We start from the raw sequence: 22,601 nt of genomic DNA, 5'->3' as shown, positions 1-22,601 counted from the left end.
GGGGTGGGGGATGGGGGTGGGGGGCATGGGTCCTCCCACGGAGGGGCGGGCTCCGGCCTCGCGGCGCCTCTGGGACCTGTGCCACCGGGACCCGCGCCTGCACAGTGGCGGCGACATGGCACCAGCTGGAGGCCCACGAGCCAAGAAGGTGAGTGTCGGTCTGGCCGCCTTCTTCCTTTCTTCGCGGAGTTCGAATCTCGCTTCAGCTACTAGACAAACCCTAAGATTTAACGTAGCTCAGCAAGGGGGCTGGGCCGCCCAAAGCTTCAGTTTACCGGATCGCGGCTGGAGCCCTTACCCAGCTCAGAATTTCTGCATTTGCTGGTATTCCCAGTTAATGGATGAGGAAACTGAGGCCGGGAGAGTCAGTGTTCACAGAATAGGGATCTGATTGAGGTCAAGCTCTTAGACTCAGGGGACCCTCCTTTTTCCTGCTTAAGGAAGCCCAGGCAGCATTCCCCCCCCACCCCACCCCCGGGTGTTCACCTGCGGGTGTTCCTGTCAGTTTCCCTCGGGTTTGTAAGTGCTTCACACTTGTCCGGAGTGATTCGCAGGGGTGGGTATGGGGGTCCACTCTGTCGCCTTCAGCAGACACACACGCACACACACACACACACACACACACACATCTGGCCCTTCCCCCATGACAGCTTCCCACAGCACTGAGGACTTCTTGTGGCAGCAAGGGGACAGTCCAACAACCAGCAGTCCAACAACCCACATGGACACACAATTCAGAGTTCTGGGGGGCGTGTACCTGTGCTTTCCAAATGCTAAGAAACTGGGAACTGAGGTGACCTATGCATAGTGATCTTAGTAACGTTCAGGGTCCATCGCTTGCTAAGCTGATAGTCAGCCATTAACAGCTCCAAGTGAGAGAGGACTGAGATAGTCTCAGATCCACCCTAGCCGCGCACAGTACTTCCAGTCACACCAGCGGAGGACCAGTCAGGGTCCTAAGAGATGCTCTCTAATGACAAAAAGCTAAAATGTAGGAAGTGAGATTCGTAAGAAGACTTCTTTTAAATGTGAAGGACATGGCTGCTTCCTTCACCTGAGATTCATTTTTTTTTTTAATAATTCCCCTTTTAAAAATTAGTTTTATTCTGTTTATGTATGGATTTATTTATTGTGTACATGTATGGGCATGTGTATACTACGGTGGCCTGCAGAGGACAACTTGCAGACATTGGTTTGCTCCTCTTACCTAATGAGACCCAGGGATTAAACTCTACTGGCATTTAACTCAGCCGTAATGTCTGACAGCCCACACGCACCTTTACTCAACAAATTATTTAGTAAGCCCCACAATTCACTTTTTAGTTTTAATTTTTACAAGAGGTTTTTAATTTTCAGACAGGGTCTCCCCTCTGTAGCTCTGCATGGCCTGGAGCTCACTCTAGCAGTCCAGACTCAAACTCACAGACATCCACCTGTATCTTCCTCCCAAGTGCTGGGACTGACAGCTGCACCATCACTCCTAGCTTGTCACTTTTTATGGGGCTGGTGTAATGATACACGCCTTTAATCCCAACACTCAGGCAGCAGAGGCAGATAGATCTCTGAGCTTAGGGCTAACCTGATTTACATCAGGGCTACCCAGGGCTACTTAGGGAGACCTTGTCTCAAGCAAGCAAAGAAAAAAAAAAGTCAAAATAAAAAAAAAAAGTTTTGAAAGCATTCTGTCCCCATTCCTCTGGGGACTCTGCTCCTGAAACAGCACAATTATCGCATGTTGGCTGTTACTGTGTACCTGGGAGAGAAGCAGGGTCCTTTCTCTCCTCAGCTGGCAGGCACAGGTCGCCAGTGCCTTTGACTGCTACTGTGAAATTGGCCAGCTGATGCCACCACCCCATTCCTCAAACCATAGAAGTTGCCCTGCCAGAGAAACCAGGCCGATGGCAGGTATTCTAGGCAGATGGACTCTGTGTCCACTGCCTACCATGGGGAAATGGCCTCCTCTGAGGATCAACAGCCTCACCCTAAGAGCAGATGGCAAATCCAGAGGTGTGCAGGTTGATATAGTCAGAAGGGAGGGGTAAGGAGCCCCAGGCCCTCTCTCAGCTCAACAGGTATACTGCCCAAACTGTAAATGAATGAGAAGACAGGACCGCCACAGGGGAATTCACGACCTCTGCACTTGACTCTCCCCGTCCCCGACCCCTGAAGCTGTCATTAGAATTAGTGAGGTGCTGGGGCCAACAAGAATGATGGGCTACAGACTGCTCTGGGTTCAAATATCCACAATCTAGTTATTTTGATGACAATAAAGAAAAATGGACAATTTTAAATGTTGGCAAGGTGCTAGGAAGGTGGTTCAGCAGTTAAGAGCCTCGCTGCTCTTCCAGAGGACACGAGTTCAGTTCCAGCACCCATGGTCAGTGGCTCACCGCCCTCTGTAATCGGTTTGCAGAGATCTGCTGCCCTCTGGCCTTGTGCACACACATGTCCACAAACATCCATGCATACAAATAAAATTTAACATAAGTCTTTAAGGAAAATATTGGACAAACTTCAGATAAGAAATGAAATGTCTGATCTATTCTGTCTCACACTCAAACTGTGCATTATGGTCCTCTTTTCTTTTCTTTTTTTAAGCCTCCTAATTTTTGATCGAAGATAGTTTGGTTTTGCTTCTTAGAACACAGATCCTATCAGTTGCGATGCATCTGATAGTTTTCAGAACTACTTGGTACCTCTACACATTTCATAAGGATCTCTCCTTCATTAGATGCTAACAGAGGTGGGAGGAAGACAGACAAATAAGGTATATCACCTGCCCCTACACACTCAACCATCAAAGTGAAACAGACACTATTGGATGGGCGGACATGTGGATGAGGACGCTGAGGTTGGGAAAGGGCCGTGACAGATCAGAGGTGTGTTAAGATCATTCAGTAATCAATGGCTATGACAATAGGGACGATGAATCCATGAAATGCTTTATAGACTCAAGCTGTAGGATTGGGTGTGAGACAGGACTGAAGCTAGAACACTAGCGTAACCGAATTCCCCTCAAGGACTGTGTGTGTGCACTCTTAAATCTGATTCTCAAACTGGTATAAAGGCGAGCCACACAGTGACTGCTGTGGCTACTCTAGGCTGTCATGAAAACTGCTGTACCGGTTGGCTCCACCTGACATCAAGTGCAGCTAAGGGTGTCATAGCTACAAGATAGCTCTATACCCAGGTGTCATAGTGACATTCTAGTCAGAAGGGAAAAGAGAAACAAGATGGCTTCCACTGGACTTATTAGCCAGTGGTGTGATAAGGCTGGGCGAAACAGCCAGGGGGCTTGTGAGTTTGGGGGTTTAAGTTGTACCCCTAAACCCTAATACATTGTCACAAAAGAGAGGACATGAAAAACTAACGTGTGACTGTCAGGTTAATCAGCACCTTCGGGAGAGTTTGACCCAGAAAGTGTTAGCAGAGAAAAAGAAAGTCCCCATAGCTCCTTGGCCGCCCGAGACAGGTATTTCATTGTCCAGGAACCAGGCTGTAATGTCTTTGAAACACAGACATAATTGCAGCAGAACAGGGCCGCCATTCCTAAAATTAGAAACGACATTAAAAGAAAAGATGGAGTGTGGAGAGAGCCTGGTGAGTCTCTGTTCTCTTCCCCAGGGTATCTTGGAGCGACTGGACAATGGGGAGGTTGTGGTTGGGGATGGCAGCTTTCTCCTCACTCTGGAAAAGAGAGGCTTCGTGAAGGCAGGGCTTTGGACCCCAGAAGCAGTGATAGAACATCCAAGTGCAGGTAAGTGCCCGAAACAACAAGGAGTGTGTATATAAGTAACAGCATAAATGAAACAACAACAAGGAGTGTGTATACAAGTAACAGTTAGCGTAAAGGAAACAACAAGGAGTGTGTATACAAGTAACAGTTAGCGTAAACACCGTGCAGGGAAATCAAAGGATAACAGCAAGCATTTGTAAGGACCGTTTTCCTTGCAGAACTGCCAAAAGGTGAAGGCCATGGCAGTTGTGGGGACTGGAGCACAAGAGAAATCATCTCTGTTTCCTCCTCTGTCTCTGTTTCTTTATCTCTCTGTCTCTCACTGTTTCTCTGTCTCTCTCTGTCTTCTCACTCATATCTTCTTGAACAAACATTGTTTAAAATATACAATTCAATTTTCATTCCTTGAATATTTCCCTTGTAGCCATTTTAAGGGTTTCCTTAAGTTATCAAAAATCACCAATGGCTTTAGACTCACCCTGCTGAAGGATGTGCAAAGCAGATGACAACCATGGCCATGGTGATAATGGCCGATGGCCGTCACCAGCTCAAGAATGTAGATAGCCAGGCTGTGGGGACCAGACTTGGAAAAAAGAATCAACCCTCCCATTCATCTTCCTGACTTAGAGAAAAAATGGAAACACAAGAGTCAGAAGTAGAAACCACTGCTATTGGTTGGCGGCATCCCATTGGTACTTTAACTCCACCTGGCTTTGTTGAGTTTTCTAGAGTGGGGGAAATAAAGCCAAAGAACATGATAGGGGATTAGGACACACAGTGGAAATACAGGTTTGGAGTCTTACCTGATGTCATTTACATGGACATATGTAATGCAAAGCTGGGTCCTTGCCTGCTTCTTCCCCAGACCAGCTGTGTGACCTTAGACAAGCCCCTTGACCTCATTGGAACCTGTTCCTTTGTCTGTCACGGGGCTGTGGGCCAGTTGTAAGGACAGGCGGCTTTACCCCCATGAGCTGCCTACACATCTTTAGAGCTCTGTGGCCATTACTGCAGTTCCCCCAGTTTGTTCAGATGCTCACTGTTGGTGGAGAACAGAGTAGCTGAGCTTCTCCAGTGCCTCGCAGGAGTTTTTCACTTTGTTCTTATGTTTGGAAGACCTTTCAGCTAAGCTGAAAATGAGGAATTAGCCAGGAGAGGGTAATGGTCAGGAAGAAAAGTAGTAGAGGGGGACTTTCCCTTCTTCTTCTTCTTCTTCTTCTTCTTCTTCTTCTTCTTCTTCTTCTTCTTCTTCTTCTTCTTCTTCTTCTTCTTCTTCTTCTTCTTCTTCTTCTTCTCCTTCTCCTTCTCCTTCTCCTTCTCCTCCTCCTTCTTCTTCCTCCTCCTCCTTCTTCTTCCTCCTCCTCCTTCTCTTCCTCCTCCTCCTCCTCCTCCTCCTCCTCCTCCTCCTCCTCCTCCTCCTCCTCCTCCTCCTCCTCCTTCTTCTTCTTCTTCTTGTTTTTGACAAGGTCTCATACACCCTAGACCCGCCTCAAGTAGCTATGCAGCTAAGAATGACCTCCGCCTCCACCTGAGTGCTAAGATTCCAGGCGTGAGCTACCACACCTGCTTTACAGAGTGCTGAGGATCAAACCTAGGGCGTTATGCATCGAAGGAAGCTTTCTACCAACGGAGCTACATCCCCAACCCCAGAAGGGTGGCCAAGAGACTAGGAGTAGCCAGGGTACCACATGACCCTCTCATATTCTTGAATCAGCCTGTTGTGGGTATCATGCACAGGCATGCCCACCCTCTGGGTGAGGGAACAGGGAGCCAGCCAGGCCTTAATCTCTGCATGGAATCTACTTGAGGCGGTGAGCAGGACCCTGTGGACTGCTCCACAGTGTGCGTGCTATACTGTCACAGCATGACATGAGCCTGTCTGTTGCTTTATCACTTCTAGGCTTGAAATACGGGCTGGTAGGGCGGGAAGAGAAAGAGGGTGGGAGCTGCTACTGAGAACATCTGCTTCTGGAATTTGATTTTGTAATGGAAATTTCAACTGCTTGGCAGTTCGTCAGCTTCACACAGAATTCTTGAGAGCAGGAGCTGATGTCTTGCAGACCTTCACCTTTTCTGCCACAGAAGACAATATGGAGAGCAAGGTACCTGGGGGAGGGCAGGGAACAGCTACAAGGGTGGAGCCTGTTGGTGCCTGGGAGGTGGTGAAAATGGCCTTCTGTAGTGAGAATGTTGGATTCTTTAAAAAAAAAAACCATAGGAATATTATGGGAATGTGTTTTCATTTTAATCCCAGGTGTGGGATTATATGGGGTGCTTCGGACTGTCCACAGCAGCTGACTATGATTTGACTCATGCTCTGGCAGGAGCGTGATTCTGTCAGCTGTAGATAGTCTGTGATTGTGACTTGGAGTTCTGGGGACCTTTTGAGAGGGTATTTAAATGCTAGGGCCCTGAAAGGTAAGGATGTTGTAGTGCTGTTTGGATCTGTGGTTGGTTGATATTGGTTGCGGTTTGTTAAGTACTCACACACAAAGAAGAAACAAGAAGAAATTAGATATCCTGACAGTGAAGATCAAACTTGCCCAGGAACTCGACACCCCTAATCAGCAGGAAGTAGTCTAATGATAATGTACCCCCTTTCCCCTCTATCTCTTTTTTTTCTCCTATCTAGAGTTAGAGGTTTTGAAAGGGTGGAATAGCCCATAAGGGAGCTGAAAGACTAGTTACAATCTTGTGTTATTGCACTTGTTACCAGGTCACATCTAACTCCTGTGAATTCACGGTTCCACAGACACATGTGTGAAACAGAATATTGTAGTTTAGGTGGAAGAAGACAAAACCAGACAGAGCAGGCTGTTGGAAGGGTGATGAGGCCCTTCAGAGGTGTTTTGAGGAGAAAGAATATTTGATTAGATCATGTTTTACCTTTTCATTCTGTATTGTTCTCCACCCCCACCCCCCTTGTCTTTCTGGAGAAAGGGAGGTCCTTGGGAACTTAGCACTGACCTACAGATGATACAAACCAAAGCTGATATCCAACGGTGCTGTCTCCTGCCTGAGTGACTTCATGTAAGACCATCCCTGCATGACACATTGGCTTTAACTGTGGGAAAAGATAATGAGGAGTGCTGTGTTCAGACCTGTCAGGGCAGATGGAATGAAGGATGGGGAAACATTTGTGAAGCCAACTGTTAATGATAAGTGACTTATGGATGCTCAAGCTCATCATATGTGGGTTCAGGAAACCCACATATTGGTTCACACTAAACGGGAGCCATGGGGACCGCTAAGTGGTTATCCAAGGGTTATCATCATGGTGTTCTCTGTGCTAAGTGGAAAGATGATATAAAGGCTTAGACTCTCTTCTGAAGAGACTCATGATCTGTAAGAGAGGGGAACAAATAAAGTTATTAAAGTCAAGTGTGGTGGGACTGAAGCATGCCTCAATGGCTAAGAGCACTTGGTGCTCTTCCAAAAGACCCAGATTCAACTCCCTCTACCCACATGGCATCTTGCAACTATCTGTAACGGCAATTCCTGGGGAATCCAATGCCCTCTTTGGGCTTCCAAAGGCATTAGGTACATATACAGTACACAGACATAAGAGCGGGCAAAATACCCATACACCACACCATATCAGAAGAAGAGGAAGAGGAGGAGGAAGAAAGCCACTATACCTCATAATTAGTCTAAAATTCCAGTGTGGATAATAACAATAATGGGAATATGAAGTCACTGCTGAGGCTGTGAGATGGCTCAGTCAATAAAGGACTTGCTGTATAAGCACAAAGACTAAGTCTGGATCCCCAGAACCCATGTAAAAGCCAAGTGCATTGGCTCACATGTCTCTGTAACCTGTTGTCATTGTTGGGGGTGGGCGGAGGCAGACAGATCCCTGGAGCACTTTGGCCAGCCACGCTAGCTAAATCCATACGATCCAGCCTTAGTGAGAGACCTGTCTCAAAAAATAACACAGAGAACAATTGTAGAAAACACCTGGTGTTGACTTCTGGCCTCCACAAGTACATGTCACACACACACACACACACACACACACACACACACACACACGAGTCACTGGTAACAGAGGAGGCTATGCTCAATTCTTGAATGGCAGTTTGTGGGCTTGACTTGCTCCCTTTGCAACTTGTTCTATTTTACATTTATAACACCAGGCTCATGTTTCTGCTCTTGCTCTCAGTGGGAAGCCGTGAATGCAGCTGCCTGTGACCTGGCCCAGGAGGTAGCTGGTGGAGGGGATGCTTTGGTGGCAGGAGGCATCTGCCAGACATCACTGTACAAGTACCACAAGGATGAAAGCAGAATTAAAAACATTTTTCGACTACAGCTAGAAGTTTTTGCCAGGAAAAATGTGGATTTCTTGATTGCAGAGGTAAGACTGGTCTTAGAGAAACTGGACCGGGCTGTCCTGTGCCCTCATTTCCTCTGTGTGGAAGGTCAGTGGTTTAGGTCAACACACCACAGTCCAGGCAACGCTCTGCCATCTCCATGGTGGGCTCTCTGAGAGGCAAGGGATGGACCCGTGGCATGCCTCTCTGTGGGGTTTGCTTTCTGAGGTTAAGTGGTTGCAATAACTGACTTGGCGAACACTAAGGTGAGAAAAATGAGGAAAGAGTCTTAGGATACACCACAGAAGCCAGGCTGGAAAGCATGGGGAGGGGTGGAGAGCATCCGGGAGTGAGGTCTAGCAGGTTCGCCAGGGCTCACTAGCCATACTCGGCACCAAATAACCCTGCTCCATCTGGCCTTTCTAGATGTTTCTCTGCTACTCCTCGGCCTATCACATATAAATGGCAATTTAAAGAAAAGGACTGATATATTAAGGCAGGCTTTTGTCGTTATTATCCTCAGCCAGCTGGCTCTAGGTCACGTGGTCTGTAGTCCGGCAGAACATGATAAAGGAGGGTGTGGCAGAGTTAAGGCTGGCCAACCAGGAAAAGAAAAGAGCGGAAGGGAGGAGCCAGAGGCAAAATGGCCTTCAAAGGGATGCCTTCAGTACCTGCTTCCTCCCATAAAACCTGCCTCCTACTACTGTCCAAAGATGCTGTCAAATTATGAATCCACCCTTATCTAAAAGCATCGATGAAGTCACAGCCCTTGTGGTCCAATCCCTCCTTAGTGTTGGCTCCACCAGATGAGTTCCCCCTTCACAACATGAACCTATAGGAGGACATTCTCTATCTAAGCCATAACAACTGGTCTCCGACTGACATGAAGGACTCTCTCCCTTCTCGTCCTGACTTCCCAGTGCAGTTGTTCCTGCCTGCTATCAAGCCCTCAACTCAGGTCTTGGAACAAAAAATAGCTGTCCAGCTACCACTTCTTCATCACTCTGTGTGCTAGTACAAACCAGCTTAAGGCCCAGGGCTGTCTGGGCCTTGCTATAGATTCTGGGAAACTGTGTTTGTTCCTAGAACTGTGTTGTCCAGTTGAATGGGAGCATAGTGACACTGTTTTCAGGGCCTGACCTGATTATCTTTTTTATTCCTCAATAGGAGTCAGTAGAATTTCTTTCAAGAGCAAAGAAAGAAATCTGGTATGGTGACACACACCTTTAATCCCAGCACTGGGGAGGTAGAGGCAAGCAGATCTCAGAGTTCAAAGCCAGCCTGGTCCATAGAGAAAGTTTCAGGACAGCCAAGGATTATATGAAGAAACCTTGTCTAGAAAAACTAAAACAAACTAACAGAAAAGTGAAGATACTGGGAGGTTGCTGCTGGCCTTTGTCCAGTTACTTTAGGTGACCCTTTTACTGGTGGCATGGAAGGAGGCTCCTGAGAAGCACCACCACAGCTGACATGGGTTCACCAGACAAACCACTGTAGCCACCATCAGCAAGGACATCACCAGTGACTCCATCTTATGCCCCATAGTCTTACCTTCTGGTAACATCTTTCCACTTTCCCCTTTGTAGTCTAGGGACCGCTTAGGAATCCTAATCAGAAATGATATAAAAAATACTGTAAAGTATAATACATGATACAACATATTTTCAGAGCTAGCCCCAGTTTCATAAAAGATGATCCCCAAATCAATATGTACAATGCTTATTTGTAGGTGGTTCTGTGGTGCAAGGGAAAGCACATTGGGTTTCTGCTGACGAAAGCGTCTGTTCCTTCAATTTTTTTTGTTTTAAATATATAACTATCTTTTAAAGACAACCCCTAAAATGGTATGATTTTTGTTTTACTAACAGTTACAATGTCACCAAATACTGACCCCCAAATAAAACTTCAGATATTCTGATTAAAAGAATTCAGATGTTTACTCAGAAAGCCATTGTTCGTATAATCCGTTGGAGACACACCTCTCCCAAAGCTGTATCACATACTATATATTTGGTCATTTTTATAACAGTTTTACAGCATTTGGGATCTGCCGTTCAGGAGGCTACTTTTATTGAGGGCAATTTTAAAAAGTACTGTCTCCTAGTATTTTGAGCATGTGGAAGAAGCTGTGTGGGCTGTGGAAGTCTTGAGAGAGGTGGGGGTACCGGTGGCTGCAACCATGTGCATTGGCCCAGAGGGGGACATGCATGACGTGACACCTGGAGAGTGTGCGGTGAAGCTGGCTCGTGCAGGTAAAGTGTCCAGTGTCCAGATGGGCAGTGCAGAAGCTGCTTGGGAAGTGAAGAAATTTTGTTTAATATTGTCAGAGAAATAAAAGAACAAAAAGGAAAAGTCTTGTCTAGAAATCCTAATCTCTAAAATGGCTTCTAAGACTGATTGATTGATGGATGATTAATTGATTTGAAATGAAATTAAATCATTTCTAATCATTGTAAGCCTACACAGGCCAGTGTTGAGTGTGTGACCACCCTGCTCTCTGATGCTGTAATCACAGGCATGCACCTCAACCAGCTTGGCTTCTAACTGTTACAAAAAGAATGACCAAGCAAAGGAACGCACCATACGTTGTAATGGTTCTTTATTGCCTTTCACAGGGGCAGACATCATTGGGGTCAACTGCCGGTTTGGACCCTGGACCAGCTTGCAGACCATGAAGCTCATGAAGGAGGGCCTCAGGGATGCCGGCCTGCAAACTCATCTTATGGTCCAGTGCTTGGGGTTCCACACACCGGACTATGGCAAGGGAGGGTTTGTGGACCTCCCAGAATATCCCTTCGGTAAGTTGGGGTATGTATAAAGTCCCTTACATTTCTTTTTTTGTTTGTTTGTTTGGTTTTTTTTGTTTGTTTTGTTTTTGTTTGGTTTTTTTGTTTGTTTGTTTTTTTGGTTTTTTTGTTTTTCGAGACAGGGTTTCTCTGTGTAGTCCTGGCTGTCCTGGAACTCACTCTGTAGACCAGGCTGACCTCGAACTCAGAAATCCGCCTGCCTCTGCCTCCCAAGTGCTGGGATTAAAGGCGTGCACCACCACCGCCCGGCCCTTACATTTCTTATTGTGATTAAGTTGATACAATTTTATAACATAAGGTCATGTAAAAAAAAAAAGAACTTTCAGTGTCAACCAAACAGAAGCAACCTAAAGGGTGCATAATCTTTCTAACATTTATATTAGTTTTTTTTTTTTTTTTAAACTGGGATGGGTATATGGGGTGAGAGATAGAGGAAAAGCCCAACTAGTCAAGAACCTGCCATTTGAGAAATGGGGTTGCACTGGCCACTCTTCTGTCGTTTTCACCAAATACCTGACCAGAAGCAACTTTAGGGATGAAGGATTTATTGTGGCTCAGAGTTGGAGGGGATTCAGTCCATCACAGTGGGAAGGCGTGGCCCCTCAGGAGTGTTGCTGGTCACATTATGTCCGTAGCCAGGAAACTGAATGGAAACAGGAGTGAGGTTGCCTGCAGTGGCCCACTCCCTCCGGCAAGGCTCTACCTCTGAAGATTTCACAGTATTCCATCGCTGGGGACATTGTCTCCAAACATTTCACATTAAACCACAACAGAGGTGGTAACAGAAACATCAGAATCATTGTGTTACAGGTCTGGAGCCAAGAGTTGTGACCAGATGGGATATTCAAAAATACGCCAGAGAGGCCTACAACCTGGGGGTCAGGTACATCGGCGGCTGCTGCGGATTCGAGCCCTACCACATCAGGGCGATCGCAGAGGAGCTGGCCCCAGAAAGGGGGTTTTTGCCACCAGCTTCAGAAAAACATGGCAGCTGGGGAAGTGGTTTGGACATGCACACCAAGCCCTGGATCAGAGCGAGGTGGGGCTGCTTTTAACTTGTACTCTTAACTCCTCACTAACCCTGTTCTATGTATGTATTGCTGCAAACACATGCGTGTACAAGGAATAAGAACTCAAGCAGGGCCAAGGTGAAACAGAGGGAAAGCAAGCAAGCTGCCCTGCCCATCCTCAGGGGAGGCCTGGTCTTGTCAGACGAGTCCAACAAAAGTCCATCAACTGGGTGTCTTATAAACTACATGCATTTAGAACCAGGAGTGGCTACTGGTGACCCATACTGTTAATCAAAGCTCCCATGAGACAAAGGCATGCAGATTCTCAGAGACCTCAAGCCCAGCCTGGTCTTACATAGCAAGCTCCAGATGAGACCCTATCTCAAAACAAATAAGCAACCTCAAAAATTTGTTTCTCGTAGAGTTCTAAAGTCCACAACCAAGCTGCCAGTAGATGCAGTATTCGATGAAGGTCCCACTTTCTCAAAGAAAGTGACTTTCTGCTGGGGACTTTCATTATAGAAGGGTCAAGGCATGCTCTCTGGAGCCTCTTTGATAAGGGTTTTAATCCCATTCACTAGGGCCCTACCCTTGTGACTTAATTACCACACACATACACACACACACACACACACACACACACACACACACGACCCAACTCTTGTGATCATATTGATTGGTTTCAAGATACAATTTTAATGGTACAAAAATTATACATATTTATGGATGTCTCATGATGTTTCTATACATGTACACATTGGGAAATGTTAGGATAAACCAACATGTAATTCTGTCTCCTCCAATAGTTATCATTTCTTTGTGGTAAAAATATTTAAGTCCCTTTCTTCTAACTTCTTTCATATATGTATAGATATTATTACTATATGTTATATATATTTTATACATATATTTTTTTTCTCTTCTCCTTTTTGGCCTCCATCTCCCCTCCATGTGTGAAAGTGTGTCTGTGTGTGTGTGTGTTTGTGTGTATGTGTTTATATGTATGTGTATGTGTGTGTATGTGCATGTGTGTGTGCATATGTGTATACATGTGTGTATGTGTGTATGTGTATATGTGTATATGTGTGTGTATGTGTGTGTGCATATGTGCATGTATGTGTGCATATGTGTATATGTGTGTATGTGTATGTTTGTGTATGTGTGTATGTTTGTGTATGTGTGTATGTATGTGTATGTGCATGTGTATGTGTGTATGTGTGCATGTGTGTATGCATATGTGTATACATGTGTGTATGTGTGCATGTGTGTATATGCATATGTGTATATGTATGTATGTGTGTGTATGTGTGTATATGTTTGTGTGTATATGTTTGTGTGTGTATGTGCATGTGTATGTGTGTGTATGCATATGTGTATATGTGTGTGTATGTATGTGTGTGTGTGTGTGTGTGTGTGTGTGTGTTGGAAGAATACTCTGGTGCTTGTGGAATCATAGAACAACCTCAAGTGTTGTCCTTTCTGAGACAGGGTTTCTCACGGCACCTGTACTTTACCAATTAGATATGCTGTCGGCCAGTGAGCCCTGCCTGTCTCTGCCTCCCTAGCGCTGGGATTGCAAGCATACACCTCCACACTTGGTTTATGTGGGAGCTGAGGTTTGAACTCAGGTCCTCAGGCTTGTATGGCAAATACTTTCTGACTAGGTGATCCCCCCTGGCCTCCTCAAGTTATACCATTAACAATTACTAACATTTAACAACTATGTCCTATTCTATAATCACAATGAAGTGAGGTTATGTAGTAAATACATCTTCCTTGTCCACCTTGGTGAAAGTTGAAGAAATCATGGGCAAACCTGTCTGCCGGTGTCTGTTAGAGACAATGTTTTTCCCAGGCAGGATTCATAAAAGTGTGTTAGATGCAGATGTAACCCAAAGACAAAAGAAGGATGCTTTGGAGATGATTACAAGTTTAAATAAACGAAAAGAGCTTATTTTAGTTGCCATCACCTGTACATCCTGAAAAGTAATGAGCCAACAAAATTAAAACATTAGTCTAAAGACCAAGTACCCCCTGCACCCTGAACTCCCAAAGCAACTAATGTCTGTAGGAAGCTGTGATTCACAGAGACCATAATAAACTACGACTTCTGGGATTACTTCATAAAAAAGTATTAACCTTTCTCATAAGTTTCCTAAGTAAAGTGAGGGATGCCGTAAGAATATGTGTGACAGCAAAGTCCGTGCCCAGGAACCCTGTACTCATTTTTCCTTTGTCTTTAAAAAAAAAAAAAAAAAAGTCATTTGTGCTCTGTTCTTGGTTACTTTTTGGAAGAATTATTCTTGTCTCATTAAGTTTAAAACTGTCTCCACAACTGCTTGATTGGCTAAAATTCTGAATAGACTTGAGAAGACTTGTTGGATATTTCAGGATGAAATATAACAACAGCAACAATAAGAATATTAACTCCTATAAGTGAAATACATTGTTTCTGAAAAGTGGCCTTGAAGCCTGGAGACCAGTAAGAGGATAAAAGCATTGAAACATGTAACCATTTGGGCTTTTCTGTGCCTGCCCTTGCCCTGAATAATGTCCTGGACACTATATTTATTTATTTATTTATTTATTTATTTATAAATTAATTAATTTATTAATTAAGCTTAAGCTTAAGCTAAGCTTGTTCCCAGCTAGCTTGTATCTATATTATCCCGCTCATACTAATCTAAGGTCTGCCAAGTGGCTGCTTACCTCTCTTCAGTTCCATAAGTCCAACTTTGTTTTGTTGGCCAATCTTCCATCTCTGAATCTTCTCCAGAGTTCCTCTCTCTGCTGATACCCCCCCCCTACTCTCCTGGCTTTTGCTATATGCCGTAAGTTTTTTATTTTAACCAATGAGAAGTGCCTTAGGTAGGCAAGGAAGGACAGAGACACATCTTCACACAGTGTTCAAAAACTTCACTCCAACAGAAACAGGCCTTGGGAGATGGCTCAGTCAATAACTGGTTTGCTATGAAAGTAGTTAGGGTCTGAGTTCAAATCCCCAGAATCCAGATAAAAAGCCAAGCACAGGGGCACATATCTGAAGTCTTGGTCTTGGTGCTGGGGAGACTAGCACCGCTGGCCAGCTAAATTCATGAGCATTTTACAAAGACCTTGTCTCAAAAAATAAGGTACAAAACAACTGAGGAAGACAGCTGGCCTCTTGAGTGTGCACACACACACACACACATATACACATGCATACACACACATATGCTCGTGAACATATGTACACATACATACCACATGCACAATTGTGAAAAAGCTACTGGCAGAAACAGAGTTCTTCTGGCCGCATGTTGAAATAAAAGTTCTACCTTAGTCTGATATTTCTCCCTTCCTCCCTCCCCTCCCTCCTTCCTCTTCCTCTCTAACACACACACACACACACACACACACACACACACACTTTGTAAAATGATGAGTTTGGATTTTTTAACTTAATTGTGCATATTTTCCAAACCCAGGGCTAGACGGGAATACTGGGAGAATCTGCTGCCAGCCTCAGGAAGACCTTTCTGTCCTTCTCTATCAAAGCCAGATGCGTAAGAAGCAATGAGAGAGAACTCTGAAGTGACAGAACAGGAGGAAACAGCCTCAAGCCACATCTGGAACCTTCCTCGCTGCTGTCCCCAGCCTACCCTGTTCTTCCGGCTGCTGGGCATTGATGAGCTGCCCTCCTTTAAGTGAGAGTGACACGTCACTCCTGAGCATGCTCATCAGATGCAATGGGCATGCAGAGGCACCTAGACACCCCCCCACACACCCACACTTACTCTGTGCCTATTAATGCCACGGGGCTTCCATTTGAAGGTCATCAGGCATGGCCAGAGTTGGCTCTCAGGGTGGATTTGACACTCTCAAATAATCAGAAGTCAGCAAGAAGCAACCTTGGTGAATAATTCTGGTGTCTAAGCTAGGTGCTTGAGCTACAAACAGTCTCAGGAGAAGAGATGCCAGAGTTGTGAATGATGGCAGGGTTACTGAATAATCATGATGCTTTGCTTTCAAGGATGAGTTTTTTTGCTTTAAAGTCCTGGAATTTGTAAGTGCATCTTTATAATCATGCACAGGTAGATTATCAACCACTGAGCACGTAACATGCTTCTTACATTCTCTCTGTTTAGCTTTGTGTCAAGCATAATCACCAATGCTCAGGGAAACACTTGCTGATTAAAGTAAAACACATGAACCTTGGAAGACCTTTCTAAAAGTCAGAGATCAAGTTCACCTTGTTCTAGCACTTTCTACATTCATGTTTGTTTTGTACACTGTGCCCCACTTTTCTGTTTTTCACTACAATGTAGCAGTGTGTAACAGCAAGATTACAAATCATTTTCCTTCTCTGAAATTTGAGTGGCTTGAGTTTCATCCATTTCTTTGGAACAATGATAACAAATGTGTGCTGCTTGTCATGTTTGTCATGTCCTTGTGTCAAACTCCTTCAAATGCCCCTCTTTGAGTACATCCTAGAATATAAAGTACGGAGTTTACTGTCTTTTGACCTTCCTTGGGACTGAATCAATCCTTCAGTCCTGATGTCATTGTTTCTATAATACTAATGACCTGGGATTCGTTCATTGGTACCACCAGACAGAATGCCAGCTGATGCAGTTAGAGAGTGAATTATCCATAATCATATCATGGCCTTGGAGTCCCTGAGGGTGACCAATCTGAGCCACAGATAGGATGTCCGACTACCTTTGCAAGCCTCTCCAGCAGGGACTCATTCTCCAGAGCTTCCCAGCACCTTGTCACCTCTAAAGATCACTTGCTTCTTTTTAAGACATATCTCATTCTTAGAAAGTAACTTCATAAAGTAACCAGAAGTCTGCTCACTACAGTCTTCACTTGGTCCAAACATTAGGCTTGGAAAATCCATACAGCAAGCTACTGTCCTTTCCACTTGTAGAGTGAAAAATTATAAAGGCCAAAACCTTGCTCTTGGAGCTAAAGAGCTTGTAGTTTTGACCGCCGGCTTACTTCCCTAATAAAGCCTCTGCTGATTGCATCCAGGTATGGTTTCTTGTGATCTTTGGGTGGTCATGATCTAAGACTTGAGGAAGGGTCTCCCGAGTATGGGGGTCTTCATTTGGGGGCTCGTCCAGGATGCACGACCACTCTAATCCAAAAAACCACACTGGGAGGTGAAGGGACACCACAGTTCTCTGTCTGGTTGTGTAACCTTTTGTCTAAATTGCCCTGTTTTTTCATGTGCTGGGTTGTCTAAAGCGGCTGATGTCTCGTGTGCTGTTTTGTCTAGGTTTATTTAAGTTGTTTGGTTTCTAAGTTGTTTGTGCCCGTCTGTCTGAATTATTTGGTTTCTGAAAAGTGCACTTCGGTTTGGACTGGCAGCTGTTTCTGTCTCGTGAGGGGCAGTAAACCATTTTTGTCTCAAGAGGAGATAAATGAGTGATTAGCAAACGTGCTGGAGAGTCACTAGCTGCTGCACCCCCAGAGACGTTTGGGGGTTCATCTAGGTGCCGGAGAGGACGTGGAATCCCTCTAGGCTGGCACAGGTTTGCATCTAGGTGCCGGAGAGGACGTGGAACCCCTCTTGGCTGGCACTGGCGGTTGAGACAGGTTTTTTTTTTTTTTTTTTTTTTTTTTTTTTTTTTTTTTGTTAGTCTTTTTGTGTGTTAACAATGAAACTAGAGAGAAAAGGTCAGAAATGGCCACCGTGGTTGTTGTGCTCTCATTGCAGTGTGTCTATTTTTGGGTTGTTCATTGCTGGCGTGTTAGAAAGCTGGTAGACTTAGTCCAGCATAGCCTGACCAAGTCGTCTGAACCTGTTAAATCTGAATCTGTGAAGACTGACTGCGTTGCCTGGTTATTGGAGTCTTACTTGGAAGGCAGAGGCAGGCAGATTTCTGATGCCCTTCCTTATTGTGTAACTTGGTCCCTGTGCCCGTAGCAGGGGCGAGAACTGTCTGTATTACCTGGTTTATGTGCCACCCGTGAGAGGGGTGAGCAATTTGTGTTGTTTTTTATATATGTGTGTGTCTTTTCTTGGTAAATCATCTGTGTGTTAGCTGTTAATCTACTGTGTTAAACATCTTGAGTTAAAAATAGGTAACATGATCGTTGGCGGAGAAAGCTGCTGGTGCGAGAGTACTGCTGCAGAAGGGCGGACAGATCCTTTAATAAGGGGCATCCACCGCAGTCCGTGTTCGAGGTTCGTGTTCGGACAGCCCGCCTACTGCATGTAGGGTATGCTCCAGGTAACAGCACATGGAGGGTGCCCTCGCCCAGCCCGCACTTGGTGGGCGACAACTCGTGGTTCCCCAGCACAGCAACAGCGTGCAACAGCCACCTAGTTTGGTGTTCCTGGCTGTACTGGGTACCTTGAGGTCACTGCTGTAACAAGTCAGCGGCATTCCACCTGCCGCCTATGAAGATAGATAGGGCCCAGGTGTTTAAAAACCTGGCAGTGGAGCCAGGGCAGCTAGACAAACAGCCCCAAGGTTATTCACCTGAGAGTTATAATTATATATTTTTTGTTAAAAAATAATAGTGAGTGAATAGCGCTGAGATTTCTAAGAAGGAAAAAGTGAATAAGTAGCACTGAGGCAAGTCACGTGACGTGGTGACTCCAGTTTAGAAAAGCTGAACCAATGAACCTGCAGACAGGTATAGGCTTCTGTTTTGATAGACTTTCTAGCCATTGCTGTTTGAGACAATTTCATTATTTATATGAGATTTTCATTAAGATTTGGCTCAAAGATGAGAGTTCTGACAAGATAAAATTGAAGAAGTGGTGAAGACTTGTGCTCTTATGTTAGACATAAAAATGTTTACTTATTGTTCTTGTTGTATATCACTTCTAAAATAATATTCTAATCAGAAATAACTCTTTAAAAGGTTTTTATAGAACTTTGACCAAAGTTTCTATTTTGTCAAAAGTTAAATTCAAGTAAGTGTCATCTTAATAGTCCTTGCTGTGAAATGCTACAGATAAGGCTATTCATTCTGATTTGGTTTCCTTCTTGGAGCTTCAGAGGTGAGCTCACACTACACCTGTGGACAAGGTAGTTATAGTCTCTAGTGTGATATAAACAGTCATGCAGCCTCACAGATACATTAGTCTGTACAGAGTTCTAAGAGACTATTTACTGCTTTTACAGGTGATCAAAAGCAATAAATAAGATAAGAGCCTTTCTTTCACAAGGCCCTTGTAGGTTCTGGTCTTCAGAAGTGAAGAACAAGAGAGGACACCGGAAAAAGAATGTTCCCTCGACATGGGGACCCCACCAATTGATCAGGCCGTGGTCAGCAGCGGGTTAATTCGGACCAGATGTGACTGAGACCTTCATGTGACAGAAGGTAAGGGACACCCAAAGGCCCACGCCAGATCCCGCTGATAGATCTTGAGAGAGAGAGAGAGTTACATGAGACCCCACTATTTTCATCAAAGTTTAGTAAGTCTGGAGAAGAAGGAACAGACAAGATAAAAGATTTAGTATAAGTCGCTGAGAAAGTCCAGAGGAATAGAGAAGAGTAGAGAAGGTTTGATATTAGTCTAGAAGAAAGGAATAGAAAAGATAGACTAGAAGATAAAAGATCTAATGTAAGTTGCTGAGACTAGAGAAAGGTGACAGGAAAGAATTTACAGAAAGCAGAGAAGAGGGGCTCAAATCAAAGGGAGATAAACTTTTAAAAATAGAGACCAGTGTGCACATTACAAGTAAAAGAGCCAGTTTCAGGGTCCAAGAGGGCCCTAACAAATAGAAGACAGGGCCAGGAAATCCCAGGCCTTGAAAAACCACCCCAAATGGCAAAGATATTAGCTCTGTGTGAAGACGGAGATGGGGCGGCTTGGAGCCACCCAACTTTTGATAGACACAGGGGCTTCCTCCAGGCCAATGGGTCAAAATGTATTCATGGACTACCTGAAAAATGGTGGACTAAGAGATGGGCTGGATATCCCATTCATTTATGGTCATCCTAGACTGCTCCTGTCCCCTGAGAGACTTACTCCCTAGGATGGACATCCAGATACAACACTTCCTATCCAGGCTGCAACTAGCTGACAAGAATTCATCAGGTAGAGGACTGACTCCAGCTGGGAGCCGAGGTAACCTGCTTTACAGACGGGAGCAGTTTTCTCCATGCTGGTCAGAGACAAGCCAGCGCTACTGTGGTGGACACAAATGTCATCTGGACTGACCCCTGAGATCATCGGTGCAGAGAGCAACCTTGGAACCTGGGGTCGACAAGCAGGTATGCTTTTGCCACAGCCCATGCCTGCAGGGCTATATGCCAAGAGAGGAAAACCCTGATGAAACCAGAAGCTGTAAATATTTGTTGCCCAGGACACCAAGGGAGGAGACTCCAGCCTGAGGCAATAACTGGACAGATCAAGTGGCTTGATACAGGAGCCCTTCCCGGTTTGGGGCCTAAAAGAGACAATGGCGCACACAAGAAAGGAGAACTATACTCCCCAGAAAGCAAAAGACTTACCAAGCTAAATGCACAGATGGACTCTTAAGATATGAGTGCAACCAAGCAGCCAAGAGATTTAAAGTGTATAAGGGACCTCAGGTTTTGAGCCAGAGAAATAATAAGACTTAGAGTAAAGAAGAAATACCTAGGAGAAAACAGCCTAGAATAGGGACCTTCCCGAGGTTTCAAGTGTCCTAGGTAATTAGATCAGAGAGCAGTTTTAAGGTAAGTCAGGAATTGTCAGAGATATTAGAAGCTCCACTGTTTATACTGTCTCCAAAGCTCAGGACAGGTAGAGAGAATATACAGAACCCTCAAATTAAACTACCCTTGGGAGCTGGCACTGGCTAGAGTGTCCCTTGTCCTTGCTCCACACACAGAATGTCTCTTTTGTGTGAGAAATGATTTTTCAGGCTACTAAGAGACTTCCTGGTGCTGCTGACCATCCGACCTCCTTGAAGTTCACCAACACGTGCCTGAACATCCAGAAGCCAGAACAACCTCCTGCTGTTTAGTTCAAGGTCCCCTGCTATTCTACAAGGCTAAAGAACTGCAGGCCTTGACTCCTGAGACATCCCACCCTAGAGGCACAGGGAGAATGCTGCCTTAGAGGATGGGGCTTAGGGTGTATACACCCAAGGTTAAATGACAGCTTGTGATTACAAGGCTGAAGTTGAAATGTGAATCTAGAGTTAAATAGATTTGTTCCTTTTTGCAATTTCTCTTTATTATATATGTGATTTTATGTGTATGTAGACAGCTATGTGCCACAAAATGTGGAAAAGTCAGAGGACGACTTTGAAAGTGTGTTTGAAGGAAATAGAAATGTTTCGAGACACCTAGCAAATAAAATAGAGCCCGAGAAGCCCTGCTAACAGATACTTAGTGCCTAAGACTGATAAATGATGAGCTTGCAGTCAAAGATTATTGTGTACTTGTCCAGCTAGATCCCGCAGGTACTCTTGAACTGAGTTTGAGATACACCCTAGACACTTCAGCAGGGAGCCTGTTTCCTTGACTCTAGCCATTATATTGGGCCTGGGAGTGACTACAGGTGTGGGGACAGGTGCTGCTGCATTGATACAGAAACCTCATTATTTTCATCAGCTGAGAGCTGCCACTGATGTAGATTTGAGAGCCCTAGAACAGTCGGTAACAAAGTTAAGTTGTTACTAGACTTACTGTTTCTTAAAGGAAGAAGTCTGTGTGCTGCTCTAAGAGAAAATGTTACTTTCTCCTATTTCTCAAGAGTGACCAGAGAGTAAATTCAGAGAAAAGTTAAACCAGGGACAAGATAGAGAGGCACAGCAACGTTGATTCGAGAGTTGGTTCAATCCTCCCTTGCTGGACCCCTTGTGATCTTGCATTTTAAATAGATTAATAACTTTTGTTAGAGAAAGGATAAATGCTGTTCAGCTTTTTGTGTTGCGCCACCAATACAGAGCTTTAGGTTAAGAAAATGATAATTTTGAAGACACTGGAGTTTAAACTTTTCTAAAGATCCAAATCAGAAAAAGTGGGGTGAGAATAGACTTATTAATAATTGAGTTTTTATGATTAAAAACATAGCCAAATCGGAAGAAGTGGGGATGTAGAGTGAAAAATTATAAAGGCCAAAACCTTGCTCTTGGAGCTAAAGAGCTTGTAGTTTTGACCACCGGCTTACTTCCCTAATAAAGCCTCTGCTGATTGCATCCAGGTATGGTTTCTTGTGATCTTTGGGTGGTCGTGATCTAAGACTTGAGGAAGGGTCTCCCGAGTATGGGGGTCTTCACACTCAGTAACTCTTTCTACTCAAAGATAGCCCTCAGAGGGCCCAGAGAGGTGACCCTGGTTTAAAGTATGCCCTACTTTGGCAGAGGACCTTGGTTCAGTTCCCAGCACCCTTGAGGTGGCTTGTGACTGCCTGTTAATCCAGTTCCAGGGATCTTACACGCTCTTCGTGCTGACTGCCTGTCAATCCAGTTCTGGGGATCTTACACGCTCTTTGTGCCTCTTCAGGCTCTTGCACACACGTGGTACACAAATACTCGAGCTCATACACATAAATAATAAAAAAATCCTTTTTTTCTCAATAATTTTTTTTTTTAAAGATACCTGTTAGTCTTCCTAGACCTCCTTTTTTCCAAACCAAAACAGCTTCAGAGGTATCATTAGCCGTACCCCCAGTATGACAGTCACTTTCTGTCAATATTCTCTTCTGTGAAATGAAAGGAAGAATAGAGCATCCTCATAGAGATGGTATGGGGACTAAACAGGAAAACAATGAGCTTTACACAGTGCCTGGCACATGCTA

General features: G+C 44.7%; 1 protein-coding gene across 1 annotated transcript; it reads left to right on the top strand.

Annotated features, from left to right (window-relative positions):
- Position 1: 1 nt before the first annotated feature.
- On the top strand, positions 2-21,999 carry Bhmt2 (betaine--homocysteine S-methyltransferase 2). The gene is made up of 8 exons (XM_076927163.1): positions 2-148; positions 3,625-3,757; positions 5,747-5,838; positions 7,899-8,090; positions 10,151-10,298; positions 10,662-10,844; positions 11,664-11,892; positions 15,331-21,999. Exons 1-8 carry the CDS (start codon positions 11-13, stop codon positions 15,410-15,412), a joined length of 1,197 nt encoding a protein of 398 aa, XP_076783278.1. The 5' UTR covers positions 2-10; the 3' UTR covers positions 15,413-21,999.
- The last annotated feature ends 602 nt before the right edge of the window (positions 22,000-22,601 follow it).

The sequence above is a fragment of the Arvicanthis niloticus genome, chromosome 29 (assembly GCF_011762505.2).
Source record: "Arvicanthis niloticus isolate mArvNil1 chromosome 29, mArvNil1.pat.X, whole genome shotgun sequence".
NCBI classification, from domain to species: Eukaryota; Metazoa; Chordata; class Mammalia; order Rodentia; family Muridae; genus Arvicanthis; species Arvicanthis niloticus.
This window is presented reverse-complemented; position numbering and strand designations above follow the sequence as displayed.

Bases quoted from the DNA above. Each gene is read 5' to 3' on its own strand.
- Bhmt2 (XM_076927163.1), top strand. From the start codon at position 11: ATGGGGGTGGGGGGCATGGGTCCTCCCACGGAGGGGCGGGCTCCGGCC. The intron at 5,839-7,898 runs GTACCTGGGGGA...TCTTGCTCTCAG, and splicing joins AAGACAATATGGAGAGCAAG to TGGGAAGCCGTGAATGCAGC. The intron at 11,893-15,330 runs GTGGGGCTGCTT...TTCCAAACCCAG, and splicing joins AAGCCCTGGATCAGAGCGAG to GGCTAGACGGGAATACTGGG.